The sequence below is a fragment of the Pleurodeles waltl genome, chromosome 4_2 (assembly GCF_031143425.1).
Source record: "Pleurodeles waltl isolate 20211129_DDA chromosome 4_2, aPleWal1.hap1.20221129, whole genome shotgun sequence".
Taxonomy (NCBI): Eukaryota; Metazoa; Chordata; class Amphibia; order Caudata; family Salamandridae; genus Pleurodeles; species Pleurodeles waltl.
The window spans coordinates 482,308,380-482,329,306 of record NC_090443.1 but is presented as its reverse complement, the minus strand read 5'-3'; the positions used below and the strand labels follow the sequence as shown (position 1 = coordinate 482,329,306).

The window sequence follows — 20,927 nt, the reverse complement described above, 5'->3', positions numbered from 1 at the left end:
TACAAGGGAGCAGTCGTTCTCCTGTGCCATATGTATCTCAACATACTGGTGGTGTGCAGACCTCTGGATTAACACATGATATGCAGTTGTGTCATCTAGCAGAGAAGCCATAGCAGGGTACAGCTTCAGACCTGATGTATCATGAGGATCGAGCTGGTAGTCTTCGGCCTGGTTCTAAGGGCTCATAATATGGGTCCCCATGGTGATATCGACTGACTGTGAAGGGGAATGTGGAGAGTGATATGGGGAAGGTGAGCTAAGGCATGGGAGAAGGGAGGTGAAGTTCTCCTAGAAACCAGTGGTAGTAGGGGTGGGCTGGTGGCCGTGTCTCTTAACACTTTTCGGAATGGGAGGCTCAAAGGAGAGCTCTTCCCTGGAGGCATCTGATTTCTTTGGAGATACTAAAGGCTGTGCATTGACAGTCATGTGTAGTGGGCTGGGTGAGAAACTTCTTCATGGAGAAGTGTGTGTGTAGATCATCTTCTGCCTCAAGTCTGAGATGTCCAGAACCTGAAGTATCAGTGGTACTTCCCTTGAGTTCAACCTCAGAGTGGAGGGTTCTTTCAGTGCAGACTTTGAGTCCTGTTTGGCTCGGATTTTCAGCGCAGACTTCAGTTTAGGAATCTGTTTCTTTTTTTTTTTTAAATCTGTTTATTAAACTTAATACAAAACAAGGTACAAAAGTAGCAGTACATTACATATGACTTGGTGAGAAAACACACAGCTTCTCTCCTTGTGCTTTTTTTAACGTTTGTACATTACACTGCACAACATAGCTGTATTTTAGTGTACTGGCTTTCCATAAACTTTATATAACTAGTAACACTTGACATGGTGGTTATTATTCTTAAATATATATGTTGGCGTCAAATATTATAGTGGGAGCATATGTCTGTACAGGCCCTAAGGGCTACATTTCTATGTGTGCGCTTTCGTGTGGGGGGATAGCATTATCAAGGGGCGGCTGATGGGTAGATATATTATGGGCTAGGCATGGTGGTACAATATAATGGGTCTGTTTTCGGCAAACTCAATTGTTATGGATAGTATTAGTAATAGCGTATCCCAAGAATGTTGAAGGGACTAACTCATGGTGGATATTTGTCATCTCTGGATTCAATTCTAACTACAAAAAGGTCCCAGCTTTCGGTCCCGCCTTGTATCTGACCTCTATGTTGTGATTGCCTTAGGGTTTGAGATTCCGCCAATGTGTAATCATGTAGGTCTTGTAGCCAGAGGGAGTGGGGAGGGGCATTTGGGGCCTTCCAATGTGTAGCTATCAGGCGTTTATATGTCACAAATGCCAAATCTACAAACTTGTGAATGTGTTTATCTCCTTTTGTGCGGTGTCGTATATTAAGCAGGCAGGATTCTGGAGTAGGAGTTAGCAACTGGTCTATCAAGTCTGCGGTTGTAGCAACGACGTGGTTCCAGCCAGTGTTGAACACGTGGCATTCCCAGACCATATGGTAGAAAGTTGCTGCGGGGGTAGCGCATCTTGGACATATGGAGTTAGCGCCTGGGTATATTTTATGAATACGAGCTGGGGAGAGATATGCTTGATGCACATAATTAAATTACGTGTATCTTAGTCTGGAGTTGCGAGATACGGACTTGATCGAAGTAAGGGCTGTGTCCCAGGATTTTTGTGCAATTGGTGCGGGAAGGACGTTGTCCCAGCGATGCTTGATCTGGGTTAGGGCTTTGCAGCTTCTTGTTAGAAGTATTTTGTATAGTTTAGTAACAGAGTGTTTTGCCTCGCCCATAGAGAGTATTGCAGTAAGTAGGAGGGATTCGTTTGGTTCGTTGTGACCGCAGCCCCATATGTTACGTAGGAGATTAGTTATGGCATTGAATGTCAGAAAGGCTCGCGGTTGCATTACCTCCGCAGTCACCAGGTCTGCAAACTTGATTGCTCTGGAGTCATAATATAAGTCTCCTGTGTTCAGGGTATTAACCGCCCGTACGTCATGATGAGATGATAGGGCGTGGATGCCCGGCAGCTGTGGTACTGGGATTAGGGGAGAGTAGAGGAGGGGCTGCATTTTGCCCTGCACATATCTCTTCCAGCAGTGTCTGGCCGAGTCCAGTAAGGGAGTATTATGTAGTAGATGAGGGAGACCTATTAATAACCATGTCAATATCGTTGTTGGGATTGTATAAGCCATTATTGCTGTAGACTCTGCATTGGACGGCTCGTTGAGCCATTTAGTGACCCATTGAAGTTGGGCTGCTGCATAATATAGCTCAAGGTTCGGCATGCCCAGGCCACCTTCTTCTTGTGGATATTGTGTGGTAGTTAGGGCTACTCTGCGTCTGTCTCTGCCCCAGAGCAAGTCAGTTAGTAGGGAATGCACTTTGTGGAAAAACAAGCGTGGCAAGGTCACCAGGAGTGCAGAGAAATAGTATAAGAATCTCGGTAATATTAGCATCTTGACTATTGCTATCCGGCCCATAGGCGATAAAGGCAAGGAACTCCAAAATGTCAAGGAGCCTCAGGTAGAGCGAAGCAGCCTATCTAAGTTACCTTTCCTTAGGTCTGACATAAAGTGATATACTTGAACACCCAGATATTTGAAGGTCTGGTGCGACCATGATAGTTGATGCATGGGGAGAGACGCTCGCTGTTCAGGGGGCAAACAAGTAAGAGGGAAGATACAGGATTTAGACCAATTCACATGCAAGCCAGAGACAAGAGCAAACCTATTCAGTATACGCATTATCTCAGACAGGGAGGCAGAGTGATTGCGCAAATATATCAGGGCGTCATCCGCGTACAAGGATATTATGTGATATGCGTCAAACTCCTTTATGCCCCATTTATGTGCACATCCCCTGAACTTAATTGCGAGTGGTTCCATAGCTATTGCGAACAGCAATGGAGAGAGCGGGCAGCCCTGCCTGGTTCCTCTGTTTACAGGAAAGGCCTCCGACACTACCTGACCGGTTTTAACTCGGGCTGTTGGTTTGGAATATAGTGTAGCAATCCATTTAATTAAGCCACTCCGGAATCCAAACGCCTTGAGGGTGCGGAATAGATATTCCCAACCTAGCGTGTCGAACGCCTTCTCTATATCTAGTGACACAGTCACACTATCTGGGTCAGTGGTATTATGCATGATACGGATTAGGCGTCTTATATTAAGAAAGGTGTTTCTACCCGGGATAAATCCCGACTGGTCAGGGTGTATTAAGTGTGGCAAGTGGGGGAGCAATCTATTTGCTAGGATTTTCCCTAGAAGTTTGCAATCAGTGTTTAAGAGAGAGAGTGGTCTATATGATCTGACATCCAGTGGATCACGTCCTGGTTTAGGCAGGACCACTATTAATGCTTCCCTCAGAGTCTGGCAATTGCTTTCTATTTCGCGCTTCATTAAACACCTCTAGCAAGGGTTGCAACAAGTGGGTGCTTTGTGAGTTGTAGTATTCTGGTGGTAGACCATCTGTGCCAGGGGTCTTGCCACGTGCCATCTGAGAGAGGGCCAAGCGAAGCTCCTCAATAGTAATGGGGCCGTCTAGGATATCAGCGTTGTTAGCGATGTTCGAGTTTTGGGAAATCTGACCTAGAAATTCAGCCAGTTTTTGTTCTGTAGGGGGGATAGAAGACTGGTATAGCGTGTGATAATACATGTAGAAGGCCTTGTTGATGTCAGCTTGAGTGTTAACCACTATTCCTGTTTGTAATTTGATAGTTCCTATCGGCGATGATTGCGGTGATTGACGCACCAGCCACGCCAGCAATTTGCCCGATCTGCCCCCCTCACCATGTTGTCTCGTTTTAAAGTGTCTATAGTCGTGCCTGCTAAGACTGTCATCCGTTTCTCTGTATTTTGCTTTCAGTGAGATTAGTGTTTCTGGTGGGGTATTATTTGTTGAGACTTCAATCTCCGCCCTGTGTATTTTGGCTTCTAATTTTAATAACTCTGTGGTCAGCATTTTCTTAATGCCCACAGATGCTGCCAGACAGTGCCCTCTAATTACTACTTTATGGGCATCCCACTCAGTGGCTCGGGTTGATGTTGTGTTTTTATTTAGAGAGAAATAGGTCGACAGGCATGTGGCCAATTCAGTATTAAAAGGGGGGTCAGTCAGGGCATCTGGCTGCAGGCGCCATGTTGGAATACGGGCATGTATGTAGCCCCAAAGCAATATGGAGTAGTGTGGGTTGTGGTCTGATATAGTACGGGCTAGGTAGCCAGATGTAGCTACCTTTGGGATTATGCTAGGTGTAGCGAAGAACATATCCAACCTAGTGTAAAGTTTGTGCACTGGTGAATAGAAAGAATACTCACGTAGTGTGGGATGGGAAGTTCTCCAAATTTTGTTTAGCCCATTATTGGAAGCCCAATCTACCAGGTCGAGCGATGCTCGTTTAGCCGGGGTGTGAGCTAGTGGAGGGGTAGAGCGGTCTTTCAAGATATCTAGAACGCAGTTAAAGTCCCCGCCCCATATGGCATCTGTTGCGGGGTCGCTGAGCATGCTACTGCCCAATGTCCTGAGGAAGTCACGTTGGTTTGTATTAGGAGTGTATAATGTTATCAGGGCTAAGGGGCCTCCGTCTAAAGTACCCTCCAGTACCACGTACCGCCCATTTGGGTCACATGGTTTGCGGGACATAGTATATGGAACCCCGGGGGCTATCCAGATTATAGCTCCTCTGGCGTATGTCGAGAAGGTGGTCCCATATAATTGGCCTTTCCATTTTGTTTTGGTATATGCCAACGAGGACTCATCTAAGTGGGTCTCTTGCAACATGGCTATGTGTATCTGGTGCCTGCTGAGGTATGTATAAATCCGTTGCCTTTTGCTTACGGATGCCATGCCCTTTACGTTCCATGTGAGAATTTTATAGTGTGTGGTATAGCGCTGATTTTGGGATGCCATGGGATTTAAGTGAGACAATGTGGGGGGGTGCCGCCTGTGGTTGCGCAAGCCCGATTTTCTTTGTTATTTGATACGTATATATATCATCTAGCCTCTTAGCTATTGGAGTGTGTGACCTGCCTTTTAGGTTTACATTGTGGTGTGGCGCACTGCAAATAGTACATGTCAATACATATAACAGTAAAACGCTCCATTCAACTACAACTATAAAATCTACTATATTTAGCAGCAGTAGCAGTAGCAGTTGTGGTAAAAATAAGGGGGTAACGAAACTTGTCATCCTGGGGTAACGGTCCATATGGAGCGGGGGTGATCCAAGACTACGGGTGGTTGAGTGTCTTAGACCCGGCCCATTTTGGTGTCCTTGCCAAGCAGGAGCGGCAGCGAGTCGAGCACACGAGTTAAGGAAAGTGATTATGTGATTACAAACGACGAAAGTATCCAGGTAGGAGTAGTGGGTGAGACGACCTCCAATGTTCAGGGGCAAAGATTTAACAAATGTCATCTGATGATCGTGGAGTGAGGTTGGGGCCGCGGGCAGATTCGGTTGAGTCGGAGTTTAACTCTAGGTCAGGATCTGCTTCTGATTGCCCAGATAAGGATGTCGGTGATGCGTTGGCGAAACGCAACGTAGACTGTAGCAGTAGCGATCGTTCAACTTGCGATTGTTCAGGGGAAGGTTTGTTATCTTGTTTACTGCGAGGTCTGCGTTTATCCCTCGGGGGTAGGCTTTTGTCATTAGGGGGTAGTGGGTCAGCTAGTCCTTTTGCATGAAGCCATGTCCATGCGTCTTCAGGAGTAGAGAAAAATAGAGTGCGGGTATTGTCTTGTATGCGAAGTTTAGCGGGGAACAACAAGGAGTATTTAATATTGTGCTCTCTTAGACGCTCTTTGATCCGGTAGAATGAGTTTCGTTTTTTTTGTACCTCTACTGTGAAATTCGGGTAGGCGGTTATTTGCGTGTTCTCAAAGTGCATTGGGCCTGCTTTTCGGAATAGTTGCAATATAAGGTCTCTATCGCGGTAGTTCAGTAATTTTACTATGAGGGGACGTGGATAAGCACCCGGTGGTGGGAGTCTGCCTGGGACCCTGTGGGCGCGTTCTATGGAAAGAAACTTTGGAACGTTATTTTTCAGTACCGATTCAGTCAGCCATTGTTCGATAAAGAGTTCTGTATTGGGGCCCTCGGCGCGTTCCGGAAATCCCACGAACCGGATGTTATTTCGACGCGATCTGCCTTCGGCTTCTTCGGCTCTGCGTTTAAGTGTCTCAACTTCTGCTATTATAGCACCCAGTTGTGACTTAACCTCAAGCATAGATGGTGTGAGGTGCGGCGTGTCTTTTTCAAGCTCAGCGACCTTTTCTGCTAGCGCCTGTTGGTCCGTGCGGAGCAGGTTAACATCTTCTGTAATTGAGCCAATCTTCGCCTCCAGAGTTGTTTTAGTGTCAAGTATGGCTTGTAGCACTTTTTCGAGTTGTGTTGAGTGCGTTTGCAACGTCCCTTCCATTTTCTGAAGGGCTTGATATGTGTCTGAGGCCCCGGATAATAGAGGCGGCTTAGTAGGGTCCATGGTTCCAGGGGGCGCACGCGGGTCTTTGGTTTTCCCATCAGGTGATTCCCGTACAATGCTGTTGCTGGTCTCTGGATTCAACGTTGCGTTGCTTAATTTTATCGCAGTGGCTAGATGCTTTGGCGCTGGCGGCGTGTTCAAAATGGTGTAGAGGGGTCTAACTGCGCCGCGGTGCCTGAGGATGTCAGGCGGCCCCCCTTTTTCCCACTACGCACTCACCAATAGGCGCCACCTAGGTCGGTTGCTTCTGCAGTTTGTTTCCATCTGCGTTCCTGTTAATTTTTGCGTTGATGTGGCATCATCTCTTCGCCTACCCTCTGACTAGGCTCTGCATTTCTTTGCTTGCCCCTGCTGTGATGGACCGGCTCGTTCCTTCGTGGCCGCAACCCTCGACGGCTGAATCGCGGTTGATTAGCCCCTCAAGCATCCATACTTCTTTGTGCCTGGTGGCCTCTCGGCTATTGCCCCGGCCAACTAAGGGCCCATGTGTCCTCCAGAGGGGCACAGGAGGACCACGGAGCGCCCGCACGTCTCGCCCACTCAGCCCACGCAGCGTCCTCCGGCTGCAGTCCCGATGGGGCGGGGTCCCCGAGGCGAAGCGATTACGCGGGCAAGTCGCCACTTACCGCCTATGGGGAGCCCCGTCGCTCCACGCGATCGTGGCTCCGGCCGCTCCGATTTTTTCGACCGAGCAGCGTTCGGGCGCCTCCCAGCGCGATCGTGCGGCGGGGGTGGGCGCCTCATGCGTCCCGCGGATGGGGCGTGAGCCAAGTGCCCCAGGCAGCTCCTTCGACGCTCCGCTCGCCACCGCTTCCGTCCTGTTGGTTCCGCGGCAGGGGCGGATGGTTCTCGACCCCACAGCGGGTCAAGGCGTCTTTGTTCAGGATCTTTATTGTAGGCCGGGTCGGAGCTGCGATTTATGCGTCCGACCCGGTCGCCATCTTGGACACGCTAGGAATCTGTTTCTTGAGACCAGCAATTGATATGTGGTGTGGCTCGGCATCCTATGATGAAGAGTTTCTCAGCATCAAAAGTAGCTTCAGGGGTCGAGCGGTGTCCACTGGAGGAGCTGGACTCGAAGGTCAGTGCCTTCCGAGTGGAGGTCTGGGGCTTGATGCCCATCTCTCCCTCAGAAACGGTACTCTGCCCTTGCCTTGCATGCACTTTCGGGGGTCAAACTGGCAGGGATGGACCCTCTTGTGTCTGAAGAGAAATAGGAGTCCTGGGTGTGCCCCTGGTCTTCAGTCACGAGGGCTTTGTTACTGGATGCACTACTCCCCGTGCTTGGATTCCGAGGGCACAGAGTATAAAACCTCCAAGCTATGTCCACTTTTCGCAGTTGGTAGGCCTGACGGGCTCCTCCTCCCTCAACACCGAAGATGTCCTCCTACTTGAAGAAGTAAGGGGTTTCGGGCAACAGTTGCTACAGTATCCTATGATGCCATCAGTGCCTCTCCCTTCAGTACAAAGATCCTTCTTACACAGGAATGATTACAGGCAGTGCAGGAGGCCTTGTTGTACTCCAAGGGATGATCAGCTCCCCCGAGTCATTCTCTGGAATATGACCTGAAGTTCCTTGATGTCCCGTCTATGCAGGTCGCAGCTGTGGGTCTCCGGTTTTCCAGTCCGACTAAAAGTTCTCAGGTGCAATGCTTCTAAAACACTGAGGTATCTATAAGAAGTCCTCACAGTTGCTGCAGGAGAAGTCAGCAACAGTTTTCTTGTCACTGGAGTCAAAATTCCAACAGTTTGCTGCAAAGTTCCCAGCAAAAATCTTGGCCCAGGAGCTAATGCACTGTAGACCGAAGATGGAGTAACAACAGGTCTTGTGACTTGAAAACAACTTTCAAAGAAATCCGATCCCAGCACAATAGGGTAGGAGTAACCAGAGCCTATGTATCTATAGCCATACATGATACAAACCTTCTTCTAGCCTGTCTATGTCTCACCAGATATTATGTCCACAGACCTAAAGCTATATGCACCTAGTTGATAATTCTTAGTGATCTTATGCCATCGAAGCCTGCTGCTTATGCTCACCTGGTCCAGATACTTGGATTGGATCTTGTGCCGAGCCTCACACATGCGACATGGCCGCTCTGTCTCGGGGAAAACCAGCTGGTTCACAATGATGTTGTGCGTGTCAATCTTGCATTTGGCAAGCTCCTGGATTAGTCGCTCCGTCTCATAGAGGGACAGGAACTCAGCAATGCACACACAAATGAAGGTGGTCTGCTCCTGTTGGAGAAGAGGGAGAAAAATCAATGTAGGAGGGAAGATCTGCTTCTTGAGGATGAAATAAAAAGAAAGTAACTAATGGGAGTGTTGATGGGGGAAGATAGGGAGCAGATTTATGACAACGGGTGAACACAGGGTGAAGGCAGTCTCTACTGGGGGGAGTCACTGAAAAGATAAAAGTGGCCTTTCCAAGGGAAATCAGAGTAAGCAATCAATAAAGGAAGGATGGGCAATATAAGCAGATACAAATATCTTTTCAAGGTAACATGAGAACATGCATCTACATGTAGGGGCAGATAGGGCAACAGAGCAGGCCAAGTTCTTCAAGCACCTACATGAGAGTAGAGGAGTGCACAATGGAAAAACATTAACTCGCGGATAAAAAAAACAATGCCCGCGTAGCCCTGACAAACAAAAGGCAACTAAGAAATAAAACTGAAAATGATTTTCTTTTCATAGAAATACCTAACCTGGGAATAAAGTGTCCGGCTTCACTTGCAAGGTTGTTACAAGATTACTTTGTGCAGTTAAAGTGGGTGATGTGTTTGAGGGCAAGGGCCAGATATGGTATAATGGATGGGAAGGAACAAGATAAAGGGGTTTCCAAAACAAAATTAACAGTGTATGCAAATTGGCCCGTGCATGGATAAGGGTTGGCAGTTTCACTATGGAACGGAAGGGTCAATGCTTAATACTCTGCCTGCAAGAGACATGCTCAAACATTGTCGTCAAAGTCCAGAGACCAATAAAATGGTACCTCTGGTCACAAATTATCACAGACCTTGGAGACCACAATATTTTACAGCCTTATACAAAAATAATAATACAATTCTGTTTTAGTAACTAGACAGTGCAGTCCGTTGTAGACAAAAAGGATTCATGTTCATGCTTTGACTGATGGTCAACAAGTATTGATGATTATCTACTGTACTCCCTGCAACGCCCTCTTCACTTTGTTTCACGTCCTGAATTAAAGGCTGGACAGCCTCATTTTTCTTGTGTTCATTTAGACTAGGGGGAGTAAACTTGCAAGTACTAGTAAAACAAAATAACCCAAACAGTAAATAATATGCTATCTTTAAATGTATAGCACATCATACTTCTCACTTCTGCCATTTTTAAACGCTGTGTCTCTATTGTATAATTTAATGCTGCTCAGTCAGGATGAAAGGCTGAGATCGTCCTGGGATTCAAACTTGTGATCTCTAGATCACTGTATATCTCAATGTCAAAGGTATAACTCACTGAGCCATCCTGCTCACACGACAACAAAGCCTCTAAAACAGAGACAGAGCTGCTGGAGTAGTGTCAGTTAAAAGCCAGGAATGTGTGACATTGCTACTGGTTTTTCAGGGTGTTGCAACTGGGAGTGTGTGAGTTTTAGTAGGAGGAGACGCAGCTCTGCTATGAAGCTGTTAGACCAGGGTTCTAAAATTAGAGCTTCCCCACTTCAGTAAACTGTGCAATCCTTTGCAAGTGCCTTTGGCCTCTGTTCGACCCTACATATGAAACGCCGATGAGCTCTCAAAAGTGGGCTAAAGACCAGTAATAAACACTAGCAAACCAAATAAACGGGAATACTGTCAAGCCTGGCGCACTTCTACTAAGGATGTCCAAGGGTTGAGTAGGCAGGATCCATGCCAGATTTTCAGGAGACTACTATGTATATTATTTGTTTCCATCCAGGTTCCTTGAATGTAAAGCTACTGTATGTGGATAGAATGAAACTTTGACATAGATGTGACTCTCCTGGATCTATGTTAGATGGCTATGGCCTAATTAATTTGGGTTGGAGTACTACAATAAACAACGACTCAATGGACCATTTATTTAACAAACACACTGGTAAAAAAAAGTGATCAGGCCATAAAGGCTGGTTCAACTTTCTTTGTTTGCAGAGTGATTTTCAGCAATATATACGAAGATTAGCACAAAATGCTTACCGGGTCTTTGAACTGCTCGCTGACGGAGCGGATGACAGGTAGAGTCTCTTCCAGTTTGGATGCCAGCTGATCTGCATTCATATCCCCCAACCCCAGCATGTTACACATCTGGGGAAACAGAACACCCATAAATAGGAATGACATTTTTTCTTTTTTAATTTATGGGTTCCACTGGTGATGCACTACTTTGTGTTAGGTACGTAGGGAAGAAACAGTCAAAAATAGCACAGAGCATAGTAAACTAAACAATAGAGAAACAAACTGTAGAAATGCAAGCACTGATCAGATCCACACAGATTTTATCAAAGTATTGAAACCTTAGGCTTTGGTGGTCACTGTGTTTTTCACTAAGGTATCACTCCCATTTTGTGGCTAGGCCCTGGTGTCTTCCCCAGTGCCCGTCTGTCCCGCAAGACATCAGCCAATGCTGTACTATGCCTGAACACAGGTGCCAGCTCTCCACTCTGGGACTTCATCCAGAGCTACACTAGGACTGGACGTGAAGTCTCGCTGCTGTAAGAGTTTCAGCTCCGAAGGCCTCAGCCACTACAATACTGTAGCCAGCCGCGGAGTGTCAAAGCTGCAACAGTCATCCCTGGTGGCTATATACAGTGCCCTTGACATGCTCCAATTGAGGAAACAGCTGAAAGTGCAGCTCTTTAAACAACATTTGTAAAAAGGGGGTGGGGGGGGGGAGGTTTAACACTGTTCAAAAGTCATTGGTTAAAAGAGCATATGGTGAAACACAAATCGCAATAAAGATGATCGAAATTACTGAACACTACATCAAAATGCATTTACAGTCGAATGCTGCTCCCTGAACCTAGCAATCTCACCAATCACTTGATGACTGTATCTTTGCTTTGACTTGTACAAACTACACTGACTTGTCTTGTGTTTGTGCTACACATACACCACAAATGTACATATAAACACCAGTGGCTATTTGCTTCTCCAGGACCTCAGGCAAGGCTATCATGTGACTATCAAATGGTTGTTACTGCTACTCCAGTCTCTCTCCCATATACTATCTCGATCAGTGCTCTAGCTTGACAGGTTATTGATGCCACCACTACACGTGTTTGACTTCACCGAAGAACCTCAAACCCTGAGACAGGCTTCAAAGCGTCACAGCTGCAACAGCCTCTGCCTACTTCGCTAGGATCGCAACCACAGCTAACATGTAACTGGCAGATCCGCACCTCTCCTTCTAAAACCCAAACCAATTCAAAACTGTGACCATAGCACTGTCTGTCTGCGCCCTCAAGACCACAGTCAATGTCGAACTAGAAACCTGCACCATTGCCAGGCTGTCCCTGCTTGGCCAAAACACCACCGGTACAAAGCAGAGTCATGGATGGCGCCAGTCTCCTCCCGTCACAACCATGGATAATATCACATGGAGGCTGGGCACTGCTTTGGACTCCTGTACCACCGCCATCTACCAGCCTTCTGGGGATTTAAAGCCACATCCTCTCTTCCAGTCTGTCCTCACTTGTTGAATCTCAGCTGATTTCATGGCAGCTCCGGATTTTTGTTTCCGGTCAGAAGAAAGCATAGGGGCAGTATTTATAGGCGGACAATACAGATTTTCTGTACGGGGGCAATAGTCGCCATACCTGCGATATGAAGGGGCTGATCTGGTTTTTTATCTGCATGAGCCGGCCCAGTCCCCGCTCTACAATGGTAGGGAAGTTCAGCAGCCGAAGAGTATGTCCAGTAGGGGCCGTGTCGAACACCACCACCGAGAAGTTCATTCCTTTCACCAGCCTGCAGAAAACACACCCAGGTAAGGTTAGGAACTAGCCCCATTCCTAACCCAGCCACAGCGAATCCTCCAGTACACAAGTGGAAGAATGAGTAAGACATGACAGATTCCTGTTCAACGAGACTCTGGCAACATTCACTCACTCCTGAAAAAGCCACATTCAGACTGGCATGTCCACATGTCGGTTGCCGAACAATACTACAACTTGGAAAACCACGTGCACCATGGAAATCTTATACCCTGGTTGGAGCCAAAATTCCCTAAACACTTGACTTTGCTGAGGGTTAGAATGCCATTTGCGGTTGTCATGTCCTTGACTAGCATCCAGGGAGTGAGCAGCGCATGTCATAATACAAGAGGAAGGAAACGCCCTTCCCGGACACACCAAGCCCCAAGGGACTCCACTCCTCCACATTCTCGAGCATTTACTGAATTATGGGCTTACACGTCCGTCTCAAATATGAAAACTCAACACTCATAAAATTCAGAACCACAGTCTCAAGCAGATACATATTCAGTACAACACAAACGATATACACTTGTCACAGCCATTTATTGACAGTGGTCAGTATAAAACACACCTTCCCCTACCTTCCTAAGTAGGCGAAGCATTGTTTACTCACTCTGATGCTTACTGTTGTATATATAGTTGCAAGAGAACCACCACCCATCTGCTGACAATCTGAACCCTGAAGTCCAACGTGGGGCACTGAAGTCTGCTTCACTACCTACACCCAACCAACCAGAGGCATTCACCACCCTAAGCTCTACCATCCCTAGCCCTATACCCCATAGGGAGTAAAAGAAAAGTACATCTGCACATAACATCTCTTCTGTTTCTCCTGCATTGCAGTTACTTTCCTCATCAGAATCTCTAACTCCGTCTTTATCTGTTGCCACCTTCACAATTCTCCTCATATAAATAGTCTGCTACACTTTTCATGACCATTGTATGGTTCATGCCATCCTTAAAGAAGGGGAAATAGGTTTGGGATTACCTAAAGCCCTCGCCTCAGTATCACTGAAAGTCTAACTGATGCCATGGAAAGCTTGCTTGTGGTCTCCTGCCCTCGTGATTCGTGCCCCTGAACCTGTTAGCTCCCGTCGTCAAACCTCAGGTCACACAATGTCAATGATGCAAGGGTTGGTGCTCCTAAACCTCAGTTCATGACAAACCCTAGCATCTGCACCGCGTCATACTGGCTCTCACCTCGGCACAGCATGCCAAACTTGCTAACCTAAAAAAACATACACACCTCATGACTTCCGCGTAACTCATTGCTTCGTCAATGCCAGGGAAGGCACTCATAGCCTCCTGCATCATCTTCTTGCCCATGCTCAGCATGTTGTCCTCCTCAAAGAACTCATCTGGAAGCTCGGCTACCCCCAGGCTGGGGTCTATCTCCTGCAATACGTGGATAGGAAGAGAAAAGTAGGGTTTGAGTTTGCAGATGTCTGTGGCCTCCCTGTATTCGCAGTCAGCAAATCCAATATTCACAGCAACAATTGAAACAACAGGGACACTTCTTGGGACTGGAAGTGTTGATGCTCTGTCACAAAGAACACTACCAGCAGTGAAAGCAATGATTTGGAAACCGATATGAATATATAGTCACTGCCACTTTGCACGAGAAATAGTTGTTTCAAGCAATGTCAGTAATGTTATTCATATTTTACGCTCCTGTTGTCTCATGATGGCTTCAGAGATGGATCACAAAAACAGACTGTAAAGAAAGTGCTCTTTCCTATTTTTTTTATTGTTCTGGGTGAAAACAACTCATGATTCTCCAGCAGTTGCAACTATTATAGGAACCAGAGGTCTGATCAGTGAGAAATCAATCAGATGTGCCACAGAAAAAGCCAGAAATCTGCTAAAATTTTACAATTTAGCCACACCTGCTTATGCAGCTGTGGCAGCAATAGCACTCACTGGCAAACATAAAAACTCCTGTGCTGCCCCACAGGCATTTAGGATAGCATGAAGAGCAACACTTATGCATTCAGCCACACTTGCCGCAACTGAGAGAAGGGTGCTGCGCATGTGGACAGGAGGATATAGCCTTGGTATACTCACCATTGCAAAGAGGTTGTCATAGCCTTTCACTTTGGTGGGCACCTTGGAAAACTTTTGATCGAAAGCATCAGAGATGTTATGGGCCGGATCAGTGGAAATAATGAGTACGCTCTCCCGTACTTTGGACAGCTGGACAGCCAAGCTGCAACTGTGAACAAACAGAGAGGTTGGCATGTTCAGAGTAAAAAGGACAAAAGTGATCATGGAAGGGTCGGAACAAATACAGGGGGTAAACAGCATAGGGGAGCAGACAATACAAACATGGTACTTGAAGGAAATACTATATGTATCAACAGGGCAAAGGTGAAAGAACAGGCCATATGGGTCAAGAAAGAGACAAGAGATGGGGCTAGCACACGAGGGGCTGAGGCAGGCATCTGAACAGGACAGATGTTGGGTACATCCACTAGTGGCTCGTGACATTTGGAAGTGGTGGGTGTAAAAGTTCAGGATGAGTGCCCTGTGGTGAGCAAGCATAGCAAGTGAATCCACTTGTCATAAGAAGGTTCGGGCGGGGGGATTGAAAAAAAGAGGAGCTAATGATGCATTTTCAAGCAAATTTGACAAAGCAAGAAGGTTAATAAAGCAATTGTGAAATTGTAGTTATGCCATCAATAAAGAGATTTCCTATGATAATAAAGTAGGTAGCTGCTTATTCAGTATAACCAGAGAACTTTACAGATAATGCAGTGAGTACCTCAGGTATTTCTTTATTTATTGATATACCTTTACAAATGAAATCTACTGAGGAAATACAAGTTATTGTGATTTGTCGAAATGGACACAATGAGACAGCAAGCAAACATTAAAGCAAACAATAAAACGGGGGTGGGGAGGGGCAGGGCGATGTTTTCCCCATATTACTTAGGGAATGGACCCACCCCCTATTTTCTATGAGCCTTTTGGCACTTCTGTAACGTGGGAGCAAGGGTCCTCCATCTTGCCCATGAAATGGAGGCAGGGCAAGATCTACATGCCCTTCATGGTGTTTCTGTAGCGTGGGAGAGAAGGGTTCACCCATAACTCAGGCGATGGAAGCAACTTGGGGTCACCAGCTTCTTCTATGTAAGCTGGCGGCAACAAAGAACCCCTCTGGACATGGTGAAACCTCGCGGTCTTGAGTTTCAAGGCATGTTCGTGCAATGAGGTAACCAAAAGCCAACACACAAATAGTGTTACGTGGCGGCGTCTCCTCATCTGCTCACAGCCCCCCTTCTTGAAATTACTTTAAGGTCTCCATAATCTTTAGGTCGTGTTTTTATAATCTGGTAACTGCAAAAGACACAACAGGAAATCAATACATCTGATGTCACAGTGAGCTCCATGTCATGTGTGTAATCTACTCACGAAAAAAAGACCCTCCAAGGGGTGAACTCTGGCACCTCCATGAGCCTCCAACACACCCGGTATGTCGACTGGCACACAATGAGCCACAAAATCCTCCGATGATAAACAGATTTGCACTATTACACCCACCAGGAAAGCAAACCCCGAGACCAAGTAACCAAAAAACATGAGCCAAAAAGACACAAAAGTAAGTTTGCAAATGCACACTTAGAAACAAACCACACTTTACTGATCCCTGCACCCAAACACCAACGCCCACTAAGCCGATTAACAACACAAAAATGGAACAGGCAGACACATATCACAAAAGCTTTTATTCAGAACAAACTAAGTACACACGAAACACAACAGAAGGCATCAATGGATGCGAACAAGACAGCACACTATGCACCCAGGTCCAAACGGTTGGAAAGGGTATGGAGGAAAAGTTATGGTTAAAGAAGCTAAGGGAGGGCTATCTAGATTTAATATGGTCCTACGACCATCAGGGTCAGCAGTACCTTTGGGGACTGAGAGAAGTCTGTGGGTAAAACGATTTTCTGCACGTTGGAGACTTCCCACGTTACTATAAACTTAGGAGCCCTAGGGGATGTGGCAGCAATCCCCCAGGATCCTACATTTCGCAGGTAGTGTGCATGTTGGGCTGGTCAGAGCAAGGCACCCGTGTAAGGAAATGCCTCCTTGGCATGGTTGCCCCCTGACTTTTTGCCTTTGCTGATGCTATGTTTACAATTGAAAGTGTGCTGAGGCCTGCTAACCAGGCCCCAGCACCAGTGTTCTTTCCCTAACCTGTACTTTTGTATCCACAATTGGCAGACCCTGGCATCCAGATAAGTCCCTTGTAACTGGTACTTCTAGTACCAAGGGCCCTGATGCCAAGGAAGGTCTCTAAGGGCTGCAGCATGTCTTATGCCACCCTGGAGACCTCTCACTCAGCACAGACACACTGCTTGCCAGCTTGTGTGTGCTAGTGAGGACAAAACGAGTAAGTCGACATGGCACTCCCCTCAGGGTGCCATGCCAGCCTCTCACTGCCTATGTAGTATAGGTAAGCCACCCCTCTAGCAGGCCTTACAGCCCTAAGGCAGGGTGCACTATACCATAGGTGAGGGTACCAGTGCATGAGCATGGTACCCCTACAGTGTCTAAACAAAACCTTAGACATTGTAAGTGCAGGGTAGCCATAAGAGTATATGGTCTGGGAGTCTGTCAAACACGAACTCCACAGCACCATAATGGCTACACTGAAAACTGGGAAGTTTGGTATCAAACTTCTCAGCACAATAAATGCACACTGATGCCAGTGTACATTTTATTGTAAAATACACCACAGAGGGCACCTTAGAGGTGCCCCCTGAAACTTAACCGACTGTCTGTGTAGGCTGACTAGTTCCAGCAGCCTGCCACACCAGAGACATGTTGCTGGCCCCATGGGGAGAGTGCCTTTGTCACTCTGAGGCCAGTAACAAAGCCTGCACTGGGTGGAGATGCTAACACCTCCCCCAGGCAGGAGCTGTAACACCTGGCGGTGAGCCTCAAAGGCTCACCCCTTTGTCACAGCCCAGCAGGGCACTCCAGCTTAGTGGAGTTGCCCGCCCCCTCCGGCCACGGCCCCCACTTTTGGCGGCAAGGCTGGAGGGAACAAAAGAAAGCAACAAGGAGGAGTCACTGGCCAGTCAGGACAGCCCCTAAGGTGTCCTGAGCTGAGGTGACTCTAACTTTTAGAAATCCTCCATCTTGCAGATGGAGGATTCCCCCAATAGGGTTAGGATTGTGACCCCCTCCCCTTGGGAGGAGGCACAAAGAGGGTGTACCCACCCTCAGGGCTAGTAGCCATTGGCTACTAACCCCCCAGACCTAAACACGCCCTTAAATTTAGTATTTAAGGGCTACCCTGAACCCTAGAAAATTAGATTCCTGCAACAAGAAGAAGGACTACCCAGCTGAAAACCCCTGCAGCGGAAGACCAGAAGACGACAACTGCCTTGGCTCCAGAAACTCACCGGCCTGTCTCCTGCCTTCCAAAGATCCTGCTCCAGCGACGCCTTCCGAAGGGACCAGCGACCTCGACATCCTCTGAGGACTGCCCCTGCTTCGAAAAGACAAGAAACTCCCGAGGACAGCGGACCTGCTCCAAGAAAAGCTGCAACTTTGTTTCCAGCAGCTTTAAAGAACCCTGCAAGCTCCCCGCAAGAAGCGTGAGACTTGCAACACTGCACCCGGCGACCCCGACTCGGCTGGTGGCGATCCAACACCTCAGGATGGACCCCAGGACTACTCTAATACTGTGAGTACCAAAACCTGTCCCCCCTGAGCCCCCACCGCGCCGCCTGCAGAGGGAATCCCGAGGCTTCCCCTGACCGCGACTCTTTGAACCTAAAGTCCCGACGCCTGGGAGAGACCCTGCACCCGCAGCCCCCAGGACCTGAAGGACCGGACTTTCACTGGAGAAGCGACCCCCAGGAGTCCCTCTCCCTTGCCCAAGTGGAGGTTTCCCCGAGGAATCCCCCCCTTGCCTGCCTGCAGCGCTGAAGAGATCCCGAGATCTCTCATAGACTAACATTGCGAACCCGACGCTTGTTTCTACACTGCACCCGGCCGCCCCCGCGCCGCTGAGGGTGAAATTTCTGTGTGGACCTGTGTCCCCCCCGGTGCCCTACAAAACCCCCCTGGTCTGCCCTCCGAAGACGCGGGTACTTACCTGCAAGCAGACCGGAACCGGGGCACCCCCTTCTCTCCATTCTAGCCTATGTGTTTTGGGCACCACTTTGAACTCTGCACCTGACCGGCCCTGAGCTGCTGGTGTGGTGACTTTGGGGTTGCTCTGAACCCCCAACGGTGGGCTACCTTGGACCAAGAACTAAGCCCTGTAAGTGTCTTACTTACCTGGTTAACCTAACAAATACTTACCTCCCCTAGGAACTGTGAAAATTGCACTGTGTCCACTTTTAAAACAGCTATTTGTGAATAACTTGAAAAGTATACATGCAATTTTGATGATTTGAAGTTCCTAAAGTACTTACCTGCAATACCTTTCAAATGAGATATTACATGTAGAATTTGAACCTGTGGTTCTTAAAATAAACTAAGAAAAGATATTTTTCTATATAAAAACCTATTGGCTGGATTTGTCTCTGAGTGTGTGTACCTCATTTATTGTCTATGTGTATGTACAACAAATGCTTAACACTACTCCTTGGATAAGCCTACTGCTCGACCACACTACCACAAAATAGAGCATTAGTATTATCTATTTTTACCACTATTTTACCTCTAAGGGGAACCCTTGGACTCTGTGCATGCTATTCCTTACTTTGAAATAGCACATACAGAGCCAACTTCCTACAACCCGTCCAACCCAACATATGCACATCACCCCAAGGAGGCCCGACAGGTAACCTGTATCACTGTCAATAATTCAAGCAGCCTCCCACTGCCTCCACCCTTCCTCCTCCCACACGTCCCATCCCCACCCAATTCAGCCTGCCCTCAGTCACTTTCTAGTAAGGCAAATTTTGCCTGGGCTATGCTGCGGTGTAGGGACAAAAGATGGAGAATAATTTGCCATTTCTACCCTCCTTTTGCAGATTGAATCTTCGTCACTGTCATGTTACGCATCGTTTGAGTATCTGATGTAAGAACACACTCGCGCACACATACCTTTAGAGATGGGGTATGTAAGCAAAAGAAAAGGAGACTGTGTGTGCACGAGTGCCAGTTCTTTAACTAATAATCCTGCCCGTCTCTGTTCCAGTGTGCCTGTTCCTTAGAATCTGTCAAGCCTGCTCTGTCAATAGAACACTGGCAACGAGAATATCTGACCCATGCGTCTCATCCGCTGTGCTGCTAGGGCTGCTGCATACCGTGTTCTGCATCCAGAAAGCAGGAATGTCAAAAGCACAGGAGAAAGCGCGCAGGACTGCAGTGTGCCACTAGCCAGGCCGAAGAATGGGGGCTGGTGCAACTTGCGAAGTGGCCAGCACAGGCCGAGATACACCAGGATCATTGGTAAAGCATGTTCCCGCATTTAGCAAACTTGCTCCCCTGGCACGAGCTGTCTCTCTCTCTTGAAGGTATGGTATGAGCAATTGAATAATGACTTCCAAGCCACCAGGCAGAACACACAATCCAGGGAGGACAGCCTTTTTGCTGCACCATGCATACGTTCCTGAATCCACCTTATGCAGTTGTCATCCCCATCTTTTAGAAGGAGGGTATCCGACTTGTTGCCTAAAGATAACATTTCCCTTTAGGTGCCTGCCCAAAGACAGGGTAACACCTGTCATTTCTTTACCACAGTGTTTTGAAAATTAAGAAATGAAGACTATAATTTGCATCTTGCTCTCCAAAGAGTATATTTCTACCTCCTGTTTCTGGCTTACTTATGCCTTACATGTGACCAGCTGAGATAGCGGAAAAGGTACTGTGCACTTGTTAGATGTCGAAATATATAAAAACACTGGGGTTTGGTTGCTCAGGAGAGGTCCCTTGATGTGGGGGAATGCTGTGTTGGTTTGGAGACATGCCCAAATTACAGAATTTTTATCTGACAAAGAGGCAAATTCCCACCAGCAGCCAAGAGAAGAGGTAGTGTACGCTGGATTAGGGACTACTTCTCAATAACGGAAGAAAACATATTACCTGTCATGACAATACAAAATACCAGGTATTTTGTTAACTTATTCTTCTAATTGATTGTAATAATGTGTCAGTAAAAAGAGTCAAATTTAGTGTTCTGTGCTACTCTATAATAAAGATTTCTAGTGATATTGTTGTGGAATCAGCAACTACATTTTGAAAATATGAGTGTTCTAATGTTTTCTCTTTACTGTGCAGTGCTTTATTTATTAGCCTCCTAGTAGGGAAACACAGGAAGTACAAATATCTTTGGAAGTCTCCTTGCAGGCTCTGTAGTAATCTCTCTTCTGTCCATACACCATGAGCTTGCCTACAGTCTGCAAGGCCTTCTTATGCCATTCTGCTAGGAGCTTCATCGCTCTCTCAGGGATCACCTACGAGTGCATCGATCAACAGTCGGCCCAGGCTGTGGAGTCATGATCCGACCTCAGGCTCCAAATGCAGACAAAGTGGTGATCAGACAC

General features: G+C 47.2%; 1 protein-coding gene across 1 annotated transcript in view; it reads right to left on the bottom strand.

Moving 5' to 3' along the window:
- GET3 (guided entry of tail-anchored proteins factor 3, ATPase) overlaps window positions 1-20,927 on the bottom strand; it is a 57,639-nt gene that overhangs the window by 23,910 nt on the left and 12,802 nt on the right. Inside the window, exons 2-6 of the mRNA XM_069231846.1 lie at window positions 14,479-14,626; window positions 13,661-13,809; window positions 12,256-12,406; window positions 10,637-10,744; window positions 8,496-8,693 (exon numbers count right to left, since the gene is read on the bottom strand). Of these exons, the coding sequence (XP_069087947.1) occupies window positions 8,496-8,693; window positions 10,637-10,744; window positions 12,256-12,406; window positions 13,661-13,809; window positions 14,479-14,626 (754 nt within the window). The remainder of the gene's footprint in view (window positions 1-8,495; window positions 8,694-10,636; window positions 10,745-12,255; window positions 12,407-13,660; window positions 13,810-14,478; window positions 14,627-20,927) is intronic.